This window comes from Protomyctophum bolini, assembly GCF_963924005.1.
Source record: "Protomyctophum bolini genome assembly, chromosome: 21".
In the NCBI taxonomy this organism is placed as follows: Eukaryota; Metazoa; Chordata; class Actinopteri; order Myctophiformes; family Myctophidae; genus Protomyctophum; species Protomyctophum bolini.
The window spans coordinates 1,047,071-1,065,570 of record NC_137882.1 but is presented as its reverse complement, the minus strand read 5'-3'; the positions used below and the strand labels follow the sequence as shown (position 1 = coordinate 1,065,570).

The 18,500-nt window shown below is 44.6% G+C and overlaps 1 protein-coding gene across 3 annotated transcripts; it reads left to right on the top strand.

Moving 5' to 3' along the window:
- Positions 1 to 1,907: 1,907 nt before the first annotated feature.
- LOC308336782 (uncharacterized protein) lies at positions 1,908 to 18,064 on the top strand. Of its 3 annotated transcripts, XM_080794335.1 has the most exons (11): positions 1,908 to 2,162; positions 3,486 to 3,530; positions 7,767 to 7,819; positions 7,914 to 8,202; positions 8,360 to 8,404; positions 8,792 to 10,643; positions 12,710 to 12,898; positions 13,742 to 13,915; positions 14,343 to 14,501; positions 16,213 to 16,274; positions 17,018 to 18,064. In XM_080794335.1, exons 3-11 carry the CDS (start codon positions 7,790 to 7,792, stop codon positions 17,569 to 17,571), a joined length of 3,354 nt encoding a protein of 1,117 aa, XP_080650461.1. In that variant the 5' UTR covers positions 1,908 to 2,162; positions 3,486 to 3,530; positions 7,767 to 7,789; the 3' UTR covers positions 17,572 to 18,064. The 3 variants fall into 3 exon arrangements, with proteins under 3 accessions (XP_080650461.1, XP_080650460.1, XP_080650462.1); XM_080794334.1 differs by lacking the exon at positions 3,486 to 3,530; XM_080794336.1 differs by lacking the exon at positions 3,486 to 3,530 and having other exon boundaries at positions 8,792 to 10,647; positions 12,735 to 12,898.
- Positions 18,065 to 18,500: the final 436 nt, after the last annotated feature.

The following is an 18,500-nucleotide window of genomic DNA, read 5'->3' as shown; positions in this document are numbered from 1 at the left end:
ATGGGTCTGAGAGGCTAAATGTCATCAAACGGTGGTTCCGTGGCTCAAATGGGCCTGAGAGGCTAAATGTCATCAGACGGTGGTTCCGTGGCTCAAATGGGTCTGAGAGGCTAAATGTCATCAGACGGTGGGTCCGTGGCTCAAATGGGTCTGAGAGGCTAAATGTCATCAGACGGTGGTTCCGTGGCTCAAATGGGTCTGAGAGGCTAAATGTCATCAAACGGTGGTTCCGTGGCTCAAATGGGTCTGAGAGGCTAAATGTCATCAGACGGTGGTTCCGTGGCTCAAATGGGTCTGAGAGGCTAAATGTCATCAAACGGTGGTTCCGTGGCTCAAATGGGTCTGAGAGGCTAAATGTCATCAGACGGTGGTTCCGTGGCTCAGATGGGTCTGAGAGGCTAAATGTCATCAGACGGTGGTTCCGTGGCTCAGATGGGTCTGAGAGGCTAAATGTCATCAGACGGTGGTTCCGTGGCTCAAATGGGTCTGAGAGGCTAAATGTCATCAGACGGTGGGTCCGTGGCTCAAATGGGTCTGAGAGGCTAAATGTCATCAGACGGTGGTTCCGTGGCTCAAATGGGTCTGAGAGGCTAAATGTCATCAGACGGTGGTTCCGTGGCTCAAATGGGTCTGAGAGGCTAAATGTCATCAGACGGTGGTTCCGTGGCTCAAATGGGTCTGAGAGGCTAAATGTCATCAGACGGTGGTTCCGTGGCTCAAATGGGTCTGAGAGGCTAAATGTCATCAGACGGTGGTTCCGTGGCTCAAATGGGTCTGAGAGGCTAAATGTCATCAAACGGTGGTTCCGTGGCTCAAATGGGTCTGAGAGGCTAAATGTCATCAGACGGTGGTTCCGTGGCTCAAATGGGTCTGAGAGGCTAAATGTCATCAAACGGTGGTTCCGTGGCTCAAATGGGTCTGGTTTATTAGGAACAATCCCTTGAGATGAACCATCTCGTTTTCAAGGGGGTCAAAGGGCAATTCACAAAATACACTTCATACATAAAGACATTTTACAAACAATTCAACCAGACAAAACAAAACAAGACAAAACAATACAATTCCTAGATAAACAAGAAACAAACAACAACAACAACAACAACAACAAAAAACAATACAAAACAATTACAATTCCTAGATAAACAAGAAACAAACAACAACAACAACAACAAAAAACCAACAAAACAAAAACTGCAACAAAACAACATTTCACATAACATGGACACAACGTAGACATAACACATGGATCACTGCATCATGGATCTGCTACAGTGATGATTAGTGGAAACATGAACAGGTATAGTCTCCAGATGAGAGGACAGCACAGTTTGTCATTAAAGAAACAATTACATTTTTAAACACAAAAACATTTCTTCAGTAGGTGTGCTTTCATGTGAAATGTATCCATTCGGCAAACTGTTAATACATACTTCAATCAATCAATCAATCAATCAATCAAGATATTTGTGGCGTTAGAAATGTTTTTTTTTTCTTTTTAGTGGTGCGACTCCAAGGCACCAGTATGACTATGAGTACCAGTAGGGGCGCTGTTGTGCCAGAAACAGAGAGAGAGAGAGAGAGAGAGAGAGAGAGAGAGAGAGAGAGAGAGAGAGAGAGAGAGAGAGAGAGAGGAGGAGGGGGGGGGGGAGAGAGAGAGGGGTGTTGCACCACTCAGTTCACACGGGTGTGATTTTTTTTTAAGGCATTCGTTTTTTATTTTAGTTTTTCTCTCCCTCCTGTTTGTAAGGGAGCTCACATTATTACGTGTCTAAACGTGTGGGGCACACACACACACACACACACACACACAACAGCCAACCTCCCGCAGTAGACCCTCCTCCGTGCTCTGTCCTATAGTCTGAAACGCGGAAACCAGTGTTTGGTTTGTCTTGAGGAAGGACGGAGGAACTCTGCTGCTGACGCAAACCTTATAACTCTAGACAAACTGCTTTAAATCTGGTTTTTATAAACAATTAAACTAAATCAAACTGCATGCAGGAAGGAAGGAGGAACTTGCACTGCTGCTGACACAAACCTTTATAACTCTAGACAAACTGCTTTAAATCTGTTTTTTATAAACAATTAAACTAAATCAAACTGAGGAAGGAAGGAGGAACTTGCACTGCAGAGAGACACGTACACGCTTTAAACACCAGCCAGAGGTAACGAACGTTGCTGTTTATTCACTTTCACTTTGCCTTTTTATTGTTATTAAAAAGTGGAGTAAGAGATTATCTTTGGTTCAAATAATTGTTAAAAAAGCTCTATATTGTCACAGTAATGGAGGCGCGACACTTGGTCATTGGTTAGCAGGCCTACAGCGAGTCTCTCTCTGACGCCCTGTTTTTTCTAATACCAGCAAATGTTTTGGAAGAATATATAATATAGGCTATTTGTTTAATAGTTTCAAATAATGGATTCAATTTGAGTCATTGTTGAATGAGTCCCATTCACCGGAACGAATGAAGGAATGGAGAGGTTCTATATGAGTTAATTTAGGATAAGTTCGTTTACGGCTGTTTAATGTTATTACAGGGTGAGTTATGAGGAAGTTGTAACAGGCAGTATGCAGTGCCAGTTGGTGCCACAAGGTGGTGCACTCATAGGGTGCACTGCTCCCTTTTGTTTTGCTGTGTGTAGTCGATCTGACGTCACTTCCACATTATGCGTGTACTATGCTTAGAGTATATATACAAGGTACTATGGCCCAATCCCAATTGCCTCCCTCCCACGCTGAGCCCTGATTGGACCCTCATTGACTTTAGTGACGTCAGCTTGTAAGTGCTTGAGGGTGAGAGGCTGCAAGGGCTCCACATTGTTGTGAAATAAATGGGATGGCACTTTGAAGAGATGAGTCTGCCATTCATGACACTTTGCATCACTTTATAAAAACTGTCCTTATTCACAGCCAGTGCCTGTATACCTACATGCTTGGCCTATTTATACATGTCTATCACGTCTATTTTAGTATTTAAATTATTAGTTTCATAAATACACTTTCCTGTGTGATAGGGGTTGTAATATTCATACCGGTATATAATAAACAAGTAAACAAGTTTGAGAGATTCCTCCCGTGTGTCACTTCCTACCTTAGTAAACTTGGGTGGTGGCATCAATCAGTCACTGACACCTGTCAATCACACTTGTACAAGCCCCGTTACCTTTCATAATATGAATATAAAGAAAGAATAAGACTCTCACAACCCACATGTTACATACAACATACAACCCACATGTTACATACAACATACAACGGTTACCCACATGTTACATACAACATACAACCCACATGTTACATAGCTCTTTTTGAAAATAAATAACATGCACAGAAAATAAAGCAGAACGACATTAATAATGTGCTTTTGTCACAACCTCTCTCTCTCTCTCTCTCTCTCTCTCTCCCCCCCCCCCTCTCTCTCTCTCTCTCTCTCTTTCTCTCTTTCTCTCTCTGTCTCTCTGTCTCTCTCTCTCTCTCTCTCTCTCAGTGAGTTCTGTCCATTGAGGTGGAGTTTACACAACATTTAGACTCGGTGAGTTCTGTCCATTGATGTGGAGTTTACACAACATTTAGACTCTGTGGTCCTCATTCACAACAGCGTTTACGCTCATAACGTTACGTAACGTGAGCGGACAGGCATTTACGTGGATTCCCACATTAATTCGGAATTCATGGACATGGCCGTGAACTTGAAGCTGACGTTGGTTGGTCGGAAACTCCGCAAAATCGTCCGCCACCTCAGTAGGTGGCGGAGGAATCTACGCCACCTCAGTAGGTGGCGGAGGAATCTACGCCACCTCGGTAGGTAGGAAGCCTACGCTTGCTAGAATTTTATTCAGAAGGCTTTAGTCTTCATGCTGAATCAATAAATAGTTCCCGAATCTCAGATAAAATATGTAGGCATGTGTCCCCAACATTGGTCAGCACATAAAAAAAAAGAAATATATATAAAAGCAGAGTGCATTTGTATGCCTAAATGCATGCATTCTAGAGGCAAGTTAGCTTAGAGTCCCATACAGAAACTGCCCCTGCATGCAAGCCCGACACCTTTTTATTTATTTATTAGGATATTTGCATGCGCAATTGCGCTGCTCACTTGACACAGCCTTCTACTCGCAGTGCAACGCGTTGTGAGCTTGTAGATCGGCTCTCGCGGACTCGCGCTGCATGTTAAAAAACAAACACAATTATAATAAGAACATATACACTTATCTGCATTCTGCACTGTAAGAATCCAATGTTGTTTAGTGAGTCAGTTCTCTGTGTGTGTGTGTGTGTGTGTGTGTGTGTGTGTGTGTGTGTGTGTGGGGCGGACAACAGCATGCTGCCGCTGAACCGAGTCCAATCTGGGTGAAATTTAACAGAACACGGCCCGGCCCGACTGCAGGCTGTAGGCTACTACATTGATCTCATCATGAGATCAATCAAGTTTGGTGCCAAGTGTCCCGCGAATCATTTTAATATGACGACATCATGAAATGAACCTGCACTTACATCTGACAAAGAGGATATAGGCTACCCGCTGTTGACATTTTAAATAGCTATATGCCTACGTGTCCATGATCAGAACAAATCCATTCTATATATGGCACTCAGACAGTTGACAGTGAGATGATATTAATCTAAAAGACAGACTTCCCCGCATGAATCAATGCAGCTCTGATAAAAAGAAAAGTATCTCTGCAGGCGAGTGTGCAATTGTTCTTTCTTTTTTTTTATAACCCTGCAGTGCATGGCAATTCATCAGTAGGCTAAGGGCTTTTATCATTGCCGAGTTGTAATATAGCATTTGGTCGTGTGGCGAACAGTACAAATTAAATTCTTTCTAATATGTGAAAGTAACTGTAACATCAGTTAACTTATTAACTTTCTGACATTTAACAAGGAGCAGTGCGTGCCAAGTTGGCAAGTTTCCTTATAATTATATAGGCCTACATTTAACACGCGCTGTTTGCTTGAAGATCTGTCCGGGCAGAGTCAAAATAAACCGCCTGTCAAAATTAACTGTTCTACAAGCTCATCGTGGTTCACTGTTGTATAACTTGATCTGTGCAGGCTATCAAGACGTATTTCGACATTTCCTGTTGCCTTATATTGTGTAGAATGGTCGTGGATGTTCCATCAAACCAGGCGACACCAGGCCAATCGCTTGGGGAAAAATACGCCGGGCGATCCGCAAAAATGAAGTGATTACACCAGGCAGAGGCGCAACACTGACCGAACGCTAGGGGGGGATATAGAGCGGCGCCGCGAAGCGGCGCCTCCGAAATATCCGTCCCCCCCGTCCCCCCCACCACCCTAGGGGAGGGGGGGATGGGGGGGTCTAACCACCAAAACGTGGGGTTATGGTTAGGGTCGGATTACAGAGAGGTTGTTCCAGTGACTCAATGCACATACAAAACTGCTTTGGCACAGTTATTATTATTATGAATTACCTGGCTGTGATTCCTCCTCCTCCCATGTGTCTCAAAACGTAAAAGTTTAACCACATTATCAGCAACGCCTAAAACAGGTCAAAACTCACTGACCTCATGTAAGTTAGCCTATTCTATATAAAATGTACAACACCTGGGCAGTTTTCAGGAGAGGAGAGGGTTCGCATGTTTTAAATATGTAGTTGCACTTTACCTGGTGTTGACAGTTGTGCTTTCATTAGTGGCTAATATAATAATATAAATCCCAAAGTGGGGTCCGGCCCTCCGGGGACCCCCAGAGGTCCTTGAGCCGTGAGTTCCAGGGGGTACAGCTACATGATAGTTTGGAACCAAATGGACCCTTGTCGCCTTAATTGTGGCATGTCATGTGGACGCAGCGGGGTCCATGAAATTAAACGGGTTGAGGGCTAATACGTGTCCATTTGGGGGTCCTTGACACGAAAAGGTTTGGGATGGGAACCACTGTACTAGAGTAGAGGATAAAGTATATTCATTCATCTCCTATCGATCTAGTCAATACACGTTACCAAAAGTTGTGCGTGACACCAAAAGTGCTGACCTATTGAATCGGATCAAATATACCCTTCAAAATATATCGCGTTTATGAACGCAGGATTTCACAAGTATTACTCCTAAGATAACTTTGGAGCCAGGGGGGATAAAGGGGGGGACCCCCAAGCCAGAGGGGGACCCCCAAACTCATTTGGGGGGGACCAATGTGACGCTGGCAGGGGATTCGTCCCCTCCGTCCCCTAGCTTATTGCGCCCCTGACACCAGGTACCCTGAATAACACGGCTGATCGTTCGGATGAATACGATATCATTACGCATCACCTTTACACTGTGGCGTATTTCTCCTCTGTGAATGAGGACCAGTGAGTTCTGTCCATTGAGGTGGAGTTTACACAACATTTAGACCCAGTGGTCCTCAGTCACAAAGGAGAAATACGCTACAGTGGAAATGATGCGTAAACAGATGCGTAATGATATCGTATTAATCCGTCCTCTCAACCTACGCTTAGCTCCCGGGTTATTCGGGGAAGCCGGTGTAATCACTTCATTTGTGCGGATCGCCGAGTGTGTCCTTTCCGCATTTTCCCCAAGCGATTGGCCTGGTGTCGCCTGGTTAGATGGAACATCCACGCCCATTCTACACCATATAAGGCAAACGGGAAATATCGAAATACGTCATCATAGCCTGCAGGATTCCCAAGCTTTAAATTATATACAACAGTGAACAAATGGATTTGTTCTGATCATGGACGCGTAGGCATATACTGTAGCTATTTAAAATGTACCATATACGGCGGGTAGCCTATATTCTCTTTGTCAGTAAGTGCAGGTTAATTTCATGATGTCGTCATATTAAAATGATTTGCGGGACATTTGGCACCAAACTTGATTGATCTCATGATGAGATCAATGTATAGTAGCCTACAGCCTGCAGTCGGGCCGGGCCGTAGCCTACAGCCTACACAGCTACAGTAGCCTACAGCCTACACAGCTACAGTACCCTACAGCCTACACAGCTACAGTTGCCCATATTATAATGAATTAACGTGAGCTGGCTTAAAACGATGACTTGCCGAATTGCACGCGCTGATGCCATATTGTGGACTGCTGTCTGTCTGTCTGTCAGACCGGCATGTCTGTGAACCATAGAATGCATTGATTAGAGCTAAAAGCCAGTCGGGCCGGGCCGTGTTCTGTCCGGGCCGGGCTCACTGTGCCGTTATATTCATTTTACAATGTGAATTTCACCCAGATTGGATTGTCCGCCCCCGCCCCCCCCCCCCCCCCGCCGAGAGTGAAGCGCAAGCATGCATGCTAGAAATATCCTAATAAATAAATAAAAAGGTGTCGGGCTCGGGGGCAGTTTCTGTATGGGAAACTAATTGCCTCTAGAATGCATGCATATAGGCATACACAAGTGATACTTTATATAGGCTATATCATTTCTTTATGTGCTGACCAATGTTGGGGACACATGCCTACATGTTTTATCTGAGATTTGGGAATTGTTTATTGATTCAGCATGAAGACTAAAGCCTTCTACGCAAGCGTATGGCCTTTAGACTACCATGAGAGCTGGCGTAGCTATGTGGCAGAGTTTCCGACCAACCGACGTCACCGTCAAGTTCACGGAGATGGCCATGAATTCCCACGCAATGTGAGAATCCACGTAAATGCCTGTCCGCTCACACTCCGCTCGCGTAACGTCACGTCATGAGCGCACACGCCGTTGTGAATGAGGACCAGTGAGTTCTGTCCAATGAGGTGGAGTTTACACTCCTTCCAATGAGAAAAGGTTACATTTCTTCTTTGTTCAACAGCTGTTCCTCATCCAGAGAAGACCATGGCTTCCTCTCACGGAGATTCTCTACAGGTTGGTTTACTGGCAAATAGCAGCTCAAAATAAGGTCCATTGTTACAATTGGTTGCATATTGAAAATAACAATACCTGCTACTCATTTCTTTAGGGCTCGTCTGTGAAGATATTGAAGGCCAACAAGTTGAAACTGATCAAGTGGCTCAGATCAGATCTCCTCATTCTACAGCATGCTCAGTGTGAGGGAATTATTGATGACAGAGTTTATAATAGACTGAAGCATACAGCGCAGCCAGAAGATGTTTGTATTGAGCTTATTGATACAGTGATTAGTAGAGGAGAGGGAACTTCATCTCAGTTCCTTACACTTCTCAAAGAGCCAGAGGTTCTCGACACGTATCCACAACTCAAGGAATGGAATCCTTCTGCTGCGCTGCGAGGTAAGAAAGTAAAGAAAAGGCGCTTAATTGTATTTGTTGTGCCAGGTGGATGTAACGTCCACTTTGTTTGACTGCATAATTCATTGAAAGCATGAAAAGTTTATCTTAATGTCTATGATGTGTCTCCACTCTAACCAATCACTGTCTCACATCTCAGCTTTAGAAGAGAAGGCAAGACGAGAGAGAGCTGCCAAACTGAGAAGTAAGTTGTGTGTGTGTGTGTGTGTGTGTGTGTGTGTGTGTGTGTGTGTGTGTGTGTGTGTGTGTGTGTGCCTCACAGTTAGACAAAGATATTTATTATAGTTGTGTTCACTAACACTACTTCTAGAAGGACATACTTAGCTTAGGATTCCTAACTGTTTAGTAGAAGGATTAATTGGCAGCAATCATAGAGAGAGCCTCTGAGAATAAATGCAGTCCTACTAATACCATCTGTACACTGTTTATAGCCTCCATTTACTACTACTAATACCATCTATACACTGTGTTTATAGCCTCCATTTACTACTACTAATACCATCATACCAGAGAGGGGTATGTTCTCGCTGGGAAAAGCTGTTAAAGATGGAATGTGCTTTGTTCACTACAGCTCTGTTGGAGAAAACATCAGAGTATGAAGACCAGCTTCAACGCAACATGAGCAGTACATATCTGAGTGTAAGGTTGGGTACAATGCTCATGGTCGTGTTCGAAAACATCTTCATCCGGCTCTACAATGTAGACATTGAAAACACAGACATCCACAGCCACCATGAGGTCAGACAGATGGAGATGAAGAAGGCAGGAGAGGGAACCCTAATCCAACTCATTGAAATGTTCAAAGACCGTTCTGGAGTAATCATAAGAACAGTGCTGACCGTTGGCTGTGCAGGAATTGGAAAAACTTTCCTCGTGCACAAATATCTGTCTGACTGGGCCAATAAATGTTTCCCCCAAGACCCACACCTCGTGTTCCCGCTCAAGTTCCGCCAGTTAAATATGCTCAAGGGGGAAACGTTTCGTTTGGCACAGCTAATTCACCACTGCATCATGGAAACCAGATTCATTGAGGAAGACATTCTTAATGACATCTTTAATGAATTGCAGAAGTCAGTAGACTACAACAAGAGCCCCTTCAAAGTCATGATTGTTATGGATGGATTTGATGAATTTTTTTCCCAGTTCGATTTCGAAACAGATTTTGGACCCATGAACTTGGTGGATTCCTACCCAGTGGAACATCTGCTTGTAAACCTCATCAAGGGAGAGCTGCTCCCCTCTGCTCGCATCTGGATAACCTCACGACCTGCAGCATCCAATCAGATCCCTAAGGCGTTTGTTAGCAGGATGACAGAAGTACGAGGGTTCATCGAAGATGACCAGAAGAAGGAGTTCTTCACGAAGAGCATCGGTGATGAGAACAAGGCCAGCTCAATCTACTCACGCATCCAGAAATCAAAGATCCTCCACACCATGTGTGAAATCCCAGTCTTCTGTTGGTTCCTTGCTAGAGTTATGAAGAACACAGGGATGACAGAGCTGCCCAAAACCCTGGTTGAGCTGTTCTGCCACTTCCTGATGGGCGAGACACTGCGGGAGAAGATGAAGAATTCACTAGGCAAGGCAGACAAAGAGAAGCTCATAAAGGATGCAGGAAACGTTCTTCTGAGGCTGGGAAACCTGGCGTTTGACCAACTGGACAAAGGACGAATCATTTTCTATGAGAAAGACCTGAAAGCGTGTGGTCTTGATGTGATCAAGGACTTGCTGATCTCAGGCTTTTGCACAACCTTCTTCAAAGAAGACGACACGTTCTTCGAGCAAACGGTCTACTGCTTCGTTCATCTGAGCCTCCAGGAGTTTCTGGCTGCAGTCTACCTGTTCCACTGTTTCACTCAGAAGAACACGGAGGTCCTGAAGACATTCCTGGGAGATGATGATGACAGTGACGGTTCAGACAGTGACGGTTCAGACAGTGACGGTTCAGACAGGGACAATTCGCTGTCTGACTTCCTGAAGGCTGCTATGAAGAAAAACCTGAAGAGTAAGAGTGGTCAACTGGACCTCTTTGTCCGCTTCCTTCATGGTCTCTCACTGCAGTCCAACCAGAGTCTGTTAGGAGGTCTGCTGGGTCAGACAGAGAACAGTCCAGAGGAGATCCATAGAGTCATCGACAACCTGAAGGAGATGAATGATCGTGATGCCTCTCCTGACAGATGTATCAACATCTTCCACTGTCTGATGGAGATGAACGACCCGTCAGTCAGTCGGGGGATCCAACAGTACCTGGAGTCAGAGAGCAGCTCAGGGAAGGAACTCACTGTGCCCCAGTGTTCAGCTCTGGCCTCCATGCTGCAGATGTCAGAGGAGGTTCTGGAGGAGTTGGACCTGCAGAAATACAACACATCACTGGAGGGGCGACGGAGACTGGTCCCAGCTGTGAAGAACTGCAAAACGGCCAGGTTAGTAGTCATAAGAATATAATCATGTTAGAGCAGCTTTCATTCATTCATTCATTAAAAATCACACCTGTGTGAACCAAGTGGCGCAACTCCCCTCTCTAAAAGCTGAAGAACTCATAATCTACGGAGCTCTCCATGGTTTGGTCCATTAGCGCGATTTTCGGAGGTTTTTGCTGATAATCCGGTGGTCTAGATGGAAACATTGGCGCTTTCTAGAGCAAGGATGGCTATATTTTAGGTCGCTAGCATTGACGCTAATTATGTAGCAACAACGTCCACACACGGGTGCGTGCGCACACCAGTGGTGCACGCGCACATGCACGGCACTACACACACGGGTGCGGGTGCACACCAGTGCTGCACGCGCACGCATGCGCACACCACTCGTGCTCATTTGACGTACATCACAAACAAACAGGTACACGGACTTGCGAGCTGGTTGTAGAAGTGGTTGCACCACTTAAACATAAACACATGTACACATTGTGACAAATGAGAACATTATTTCAGTTAAAACTACATCAATTCAGTTCAGTCACTTCATATTTATGAATGAATGGTTCAAAGTGTGTGTGTGTGTGTGTGTGTGTGTGTGTGTGTGTGTGTGTGTGTGTGTGTGTGTGTGTGTGTGTGTGTGTGTGTGTGTGTGTGTGTGTGTGTGTGTGTGTGTGTGTGTGTGTGTGTGTGTGTGTGTGTGTGTGTGTGTGTGTGAGAGAGAGAGAGATTTACCAGTGTCCTCATTAGTTATTCTACAATGAAAACAGACTATACCGAATGAGAAATGGACCGTACCATTAGTGAGGGGGTGTACAGAGGATGGTCTTTTAAACAATGAGCTTGGTCATTACGTTTACACGTTACTTAATACATTTAAATGTTAGTTCCACGATTTATAATGCAGTTATTATGGAGGTGGTACTTTATTTGAAGTGTGGATAAGGTTTGATATCATGGTAACTCACACTGACCTTAATATTGATAAGATACAGTGACTAATGTAGGCTATGTAGTCTTTATGCTGAGATACTACATTTAACCCATTTTGGGCAGGAACCCCTTTTAGTGTTAGCATTATGTTATGCTTTAGCTATTGAAAAATAGCAGAACTACAAGCTCGTAGCGCACCACCGAGTGGCGCGCTACGAGCTTGTAGGTCTGCTATTTTTGAAAAATCGAGGATGTAGAAGACATTTTTTTAATCTGATCTCAGGTCAAAATGGGTAAAACACTAAACAGCTCTGATGACACTATGAGTGGTTTAATGTGTTCTGTCAGAGTGTCATCCCCTAGTTTTGAATGTTATTTATATTAATGTTAATTCTTAATTGGTGTTGAGTATCAGGGGCGTAACTAGACATCAGTAAGCCCCCGCGCAGGCTGGTCAGCCCCCGACAGTTTGATCAAAATGCACAAAACGTTCTAAACATGAACTGTACAGAGGATGGTCTTTTAAACAATGAGCTTGGTCATTACGTTTACACGTTACTTAATACATTTAAATGTAAGTTCCACGATTTCATCTATCTTCCACTTCTCTGTTCTCTGTTCTTACTGACATCCTGCTAATGTCTGAAGAACTAGATTGAAGATATTTTAGGTGCCTTTCACACCTAACGTTTGCTTACAAGGTCTGGATCAAGACCAAATGTTTACATTGTTGCATTTTGCATTAGGTCTGCTTAGCGTTCACAGAGGACTTTGTTAAGAAAACCAAAATATTTAACAATGTCATGCGGTCGTACAGGCTGTTCATCTGTTGACAGAACATTTCTTCACTTCACTGTCAGAGTGGAGCAACAGCAACGAGTTGTTATTTTCATTATTTAATGTTTGTATTCCAATCAAATGAAAACTGTGGAATGTTATGAGAACATTTAAATTCAATATGCCTCTTATTTGCTTAGTCAGAAAAGTATCCACACACACACACACACACACACACACACACACACACACACACACACACACACACATTTCAGACAGCTCCACAGGGAACCTCTTTGACAGTGAACGTGGTCTGTTCTGTTTTGATCATCTCTGATTTTACATTTAATCTGTAATTACAGACTTGCTGGCTGTGACCTCCAGAAGGAACACCTCCAGAAGGAACACATTGACGTTGTGGCTTCAGCTCTCAGCTCCAATCCGTCCCATTTGAGAGAACTGGACTTGAGTGAAAACGTCTTGAAGGATTCCGGAGTGGATCTCATCTGTGCTGCACTGAAGAGCCCAAACTGTTGTCTGGAGATTCTCAGGTCAGATTAATTTACCATTTTTATTTTTATTTGGTTACGTTCTGTTATAGTAAGTGATTATAATGCAGTTATTATGGAGGTGGTACTTTATTTGAAGTGTGGATAAGGTTTGATATCATGGTAACTCACACTGACCTTAATATTGATAAGATACAGTGACTAATGTAGGCTATGTAGTCTTTATGCTGAGATACTACATTTAACCCATTTTGGGCAGGAACCCCTTTTAGTGTTAGCATTATGTTATGCTTTAGCTATTGAAAAATAGCAGAACTACAAGCTCGTAGCGCACCACCGAGTGGCGCGCTACGAGCTTGTAGGTCTGCTATTTTTGAAAAATCGAAGAACGACTGACATAGAAACATAGCTTTTTCAGAAAACTGTCAGGATGTAGAAGACATTTTTTTAATCTGATCTCAGGTCAAAATGGGTAAAACACTAAACAGCTCTGATGACACTATGAGTGGTTTAATGTGTTCTGTCAGAGTGTCATCCCCTAGTTTTGAATGTTATTTATATTAATGTTAATTCTTAATTGGTGTTGAGTATCAGGGGCGTAACTAGACATCAGTAAGCCCCCGCGCAGGCTGGTCAGCCCCCGACAGTTTGATCAAAATGCACAAAACTTTCTAAACATCAACTTTGGATCCATATCTAAAAACCCAGTGGGAGAGAAGGTTTTATGTGGAAAACTTATGTTGCATGAGCCAACGGAAATTGTATGGCAGGAATATGTATTTTCTTTGTCTTAAAATCTCTCTCTCTCTCTCTCTCTCTCTCTCTCTCTCTCTCTCTCTCTCCCCCCCCCCCCCTCCTCCTCATCTGGTTGTATTCTTCATTTAGTCTGAAGAACTGCTGGTTGTCGAAGAGAAGCTGTGAAGTTCTGGCCTCGGCTCTCGCCTCCAATCCTTCCCATTTGAGAGAATTAGACCTGACTTTGAACAACCTGCAGGACTCTGGAATTGAGCTTCTATGTGCCGGAGTGAAGAGTCCACATTGTCACCTGCAGACTCTGGGGTAAATTATTCTGTGTGGATCTGTACTGCAGACTCTGAGGTAAATAGAGTTTTATTCTGTGTGGATCTGTACTGCAGACTCTGAGGTAAATAGAGTTTTATTCTGTGTGGATCTGTACTGCAGACTCTGAGGTAAATAGAGTTTTATTCTGTGTGGATCTGTACTGCAGACTCTGAGGTAAATAGAGTTTTATTCTGTGTGGATCTGTACTGCAGACTCTGAGGTAAATAGAGTTTTATTCTGTGTGGATCTGTACTGCAGACTCTGAGGTAAATAGAGTTTTATTCTGTGTGGATCTGTACTGCAGACTCTGAGGTAAATAGAGTTTTATTCTGTTTGGATCTGTACTGCAGACTCTGAGGTAAATAGAGTTTTCTCTGTACTGGAGCATCAACAGCAGTTTGTTAAAGTGTGGATATCTCTGCAGGTTGTCAGGCTGTGCGATCACAGAGAAAGGCTGTTCTTCTCTGGCTTCAGCTGTAGCCCTCAACCCCTCCTCCCATCTGAAGCATGTGGACCTCAGCTGTAACCACCCAGGAGGAGATGCTGAGCAGACGCTGCTCTCTGCTGGACTGGAGACTGTCAAGTGAGTCGACTTGGACTGTGTCCATCCATCTTGGTTAAAAATAGGTCAGGCCTAAATGGAATTAGTTTACAAACTCTTATAGATTAGGCTATCCGATCATCATATTAAATTAGTATGCTACTATGCACATGCCATGTTAGCTATACAGTTCATAGATCATGCTTAAGCATGGGCTTCATTTTGCAGTATTTATATTTAAACAATATGAAGAAAGTCTCCAGCACTTGGATCCCCGCACACAGTGACAGCCCTCCATGTTGACTGACAGACAGACAGACAGACAGACAGACAGACAGACAGACAGACAGACAGACAGCTCTGTACACTGCAGTGTTTTTATGAGTTAACTTAATGTGCTCATCTGACCATATTTTCGGTCTCCTCATTCGATCACGTCTATTCACGGTAACGGGACATCTCGCTGCGAAGAATATCCTCCGTCTCCAACTTTACTCCTCATTCATCCGCCACATTGTCTGCTTAATTTCCTTTATTTGATGTGATTCATTCCCACCTGCACCGAATCCAAATAAAGTGCGATTGGAAGCGAAGCGAAACCCCTGTTTTTTGGCGGAGTAGAATGCGGTTCTTTGATTAGGATTCGAATGAGGCTTCACACCTGCCAAACGAAGCGCACATTCCGACAATGTGCATCAGGATTGGTTTTAATCGCAGTAAAGCTTTCTGGTGTGAAGGCGACCTTAGATTGACTCAGCAGTTTTGGGTGTACATATTTTAGTATGTCGGATGCAAACCTATCTCTGTTTTTATTTTCTCTGCAATAAATCGGTGCTATTGAACACAGTGTACGTCTGTGTGTGGGCTTTACAAATATGAAACCAATTAAAAGTATCCCTGTTGGTGTTTTAAGCATTATGTTATACTTTAGCTATTGAAAAATAGCAGATCTACAAGCTCATAGCGCGCCTGTTTTATTTGTTGCTATTTGATAATTTTTAAATCATTAGAATGCGGCGCAAATCTTTGAATATATTCTTTCAGAGCGAACATTTTCACTCAAATCTTTGCTTCTGTGGTATCCCTAAAACAACATATTTTCAGATGGGGGTCCGCAGCAAAATACAGATAATTCTGTGGGTTCTTGACATGAAAAAGGCTGAGCAACACTGACGATATAGAAGGTTTTTCAGAAAACTATCAGGATTTAGAAGACATTGTTTTTATTTCCACGTCAGGCTTAAATGGGTTAAAAGACACTTCTGACCAAATCTCCTAACCTTCGTATATAACAATATTGTGTTGTAGAGAAACAGGCAAACGTTGATCAAAATAACAATTATAAGCTTGTAGATCTGCTATTTTTCAATAGCTAAAGTATAACATAATGCTTAACCCATTCTGACCTGAGATCAGATTTTAAAAATTTCTTCTATGTCAGTCGCTCTTTGATTTTTCAAAAATAGCAGACCTACAAGCTCGTAGCGCGCCACTCGGTGGCGCGCTATGAGCTTGTAGATCTGCTATTTTTAAATAGCTGAAGCACGACATGATGCTAACACCAAAATGGGTTCCCGTTCAAAATGGGTTAAGGACCACTCGTGGTCCCCGGACCACTGTTTGAGAACCACTGCTTTATTCAATAAATGTTTAATGGTGAATGTGAGCTGAAGAGTCTTAATGAAGTGATGCATGTTAATACTCTCTGTATCATTCAATGGTAATAGAAATGTTTTATCATTTCTTCCTACAGTGTGAATCATGGAGGAGAACACTGGATAGATCACTGGATTAATCCTCGACTCCTTTCAAGATGTGAGTGTCTGTCTGTCTGTCTGTCTGTCTGTCTGTCTGTCTGCCGCTCTACGAACTGGGGACCCCCCACAATAATCATAACTGAACTGGGGACCCCCCACAATAATCATAACTGAACTGGGGACCCCCCACAATAATCATAACTGAACTGGGGACCCCCCACAATAATCATAACTGAACTGGGGAACCAATGGTACAGAGCCCTGAGAGTCACCGGTCGATGAAGGGTTAACGTGTGTGTGTATGTGTGTGTGCACGTCTTCGTGTGTGTGTGTGTGTGTGTGTGTGTGTGTGTGTGTGTGTGTGTGTGTGTGTGTGTGTGTGTGTGTGTGTGTGTGTGTGTGTGTTTTTTGTATGTGCGTGTGCCTGTGCACATATTCGTGTGTATATGTGTGTGTGTGTGTGTGTGTGTGTGTGTACGTGCATTTACGCGTGTGCGCCCGTGCGCATCTTCGTTTTGTACGTGCATGTGTGTGTGTACGTGCGTGTACCTGTGCACATCTTCGTGTGTGTGTGTGTGTGTGTGCGTGTACGTGCATGTACGTGCGTGTGTCCGTGCACATCTTCATGTGTGTGTGTCAACGTGCATGTACAGTACGTGCGTGTGCCTGTGCACATCTCCGTGTGTGTGTACGTGCGTGTGCCTGTGCACATCTTCGTGTGTGTGTGTGTGTGTGTGTGTGTGTGTGTGTGTCAGTCAGTGAATAATGTATTTAATGTTTACTGTGTTGTTTTCTCATCAGATTTCCAGCGTCTCACTCTGGACACAAACACAGCACACTGTCGCCTCACTCTGTCTGAGGACAACAGGAAGGTCACAGCGGTGGAGGGACAGAGTCATCCGTATCCTGATCATACAGAGAGGTTTGATGGACCGAAGCAGGTTCTGACTGCAGAGAGTGTGAGCGAACGCTGCTACTCTGAGGTAGAGTGCAGTGGATGGGTTGAGATAGCAGGGACTGACAGAAGAATCAGCAGGAAAGGATCTGGTGCTTCCTGTCTGCTTGGAGGCAGTGTCATGTCCTGGAGTCTGCAGCGTTTTGGTACCCGTTACTATGTCCGCCACAATGGGAAGCAGACTGAGCTCCCTGTCCGTGTCTCTGGACCCTTCACCAGGGTCTTCAGAGTAGCACTGTATGTGGACCGTCCCGCTGGGACTCTGTCCTTCTATGACGTGTCCTCAGAGGACACTCTGACCCACCTGCACACCTTCCAGACCACGTCCACTGAACCGCTATGTGTTGGGTTCAGGTTGGTGTCGCCTGGCGACTCAGTGTTTCTGTGTGAGCAGAGATAGTCTCTATGCTCACATCAGGTCGCCATGGTTACTCCACATCATGATGATGATGACGAGAGACAGACAGATAAGACCAGATATGTTTTTGATACAATGTTCATTGTTATTCAAATAATCACACCTGTGTGAAGTGAGCGGCGCTCTTGACTGACATCATGCATCATAATGACAACGTCAGCCAATCAAATCATTGCATTCCGTGGTACACACACACACACACACCGCTCACAGGCAGCTTGTAGACCCCCCAAATGACCCCTGGAACCCGCCCAAGGACCCCTGGAACCCCCTCAAGGACCCCTGGAACCCCCTGTGACCACCCCAAGGACCCCTGAACATGTGGGACCCCCATCTGAACATGTGTTGTACCAGGGACCCCCATCTGAACATGTGTTGTACCAGGGACCCCCATCTGAACATGTGTTGTACCAGGGACCCCCATCTGAACATGTGTTGTACCAGGGACCCCCATCTGAACATGTGTTGTACCAGGGACCCCCATCTGAACATGTGTTGTACCAGGGACCCCCATCTGAACATGTGTTGTACCAGGGACCCCCATCTGAACATGTGTTGTACCAGGGACCCCCATCTGAACATGTGTTGTACCAGGGACCCCCATCTGAACATGTGTTGTACCAGGGACACAGGGACCCTAGGGGACACAGGGAGAACATGTGAGGGTACCTACCCTAGGGGACACGGGGAGAACATGTGAGGGTACCTACCCTAGGGGACACGGGGAGAACATGTGAGGGCACCTACCCTAGGGGACACGGGGAGAGCATGTGAGGGTACCTACCCTAGGGGACACAGGGAGAACATGTGAGGGTACCTACCCTAGGGGACACAGGGAGAACATGTGAGGGTACCTACCCTAGGGGACACGGGGAGAACATGTGAGGGTACCTACCCTAGGGGACGGGGAG

Bases quoted from the DNA above. Each gene is read 5' to 3' on its own strand.
- LOC308336782 (XM_080794334.1), top strand. From the start codon at position 7,790: ATGGCTTCCTCTCACGGAGATTCTCTACAG. The intron at 7,820-7,913 runs GTTGGTTTACTG...TCATTTCTTTAG, and splicing joins CTCACGGAGATTCTCTACAG to GGCTCGTCTGTGAAGATATT. The intron at 14,502-16,212 runs GTGAGTCGACTT...TTCTTCCTACAG, and splicing joins GCTGGACTGGAGACTGTCAA to TGTGAATCATGGAGGAGAAC.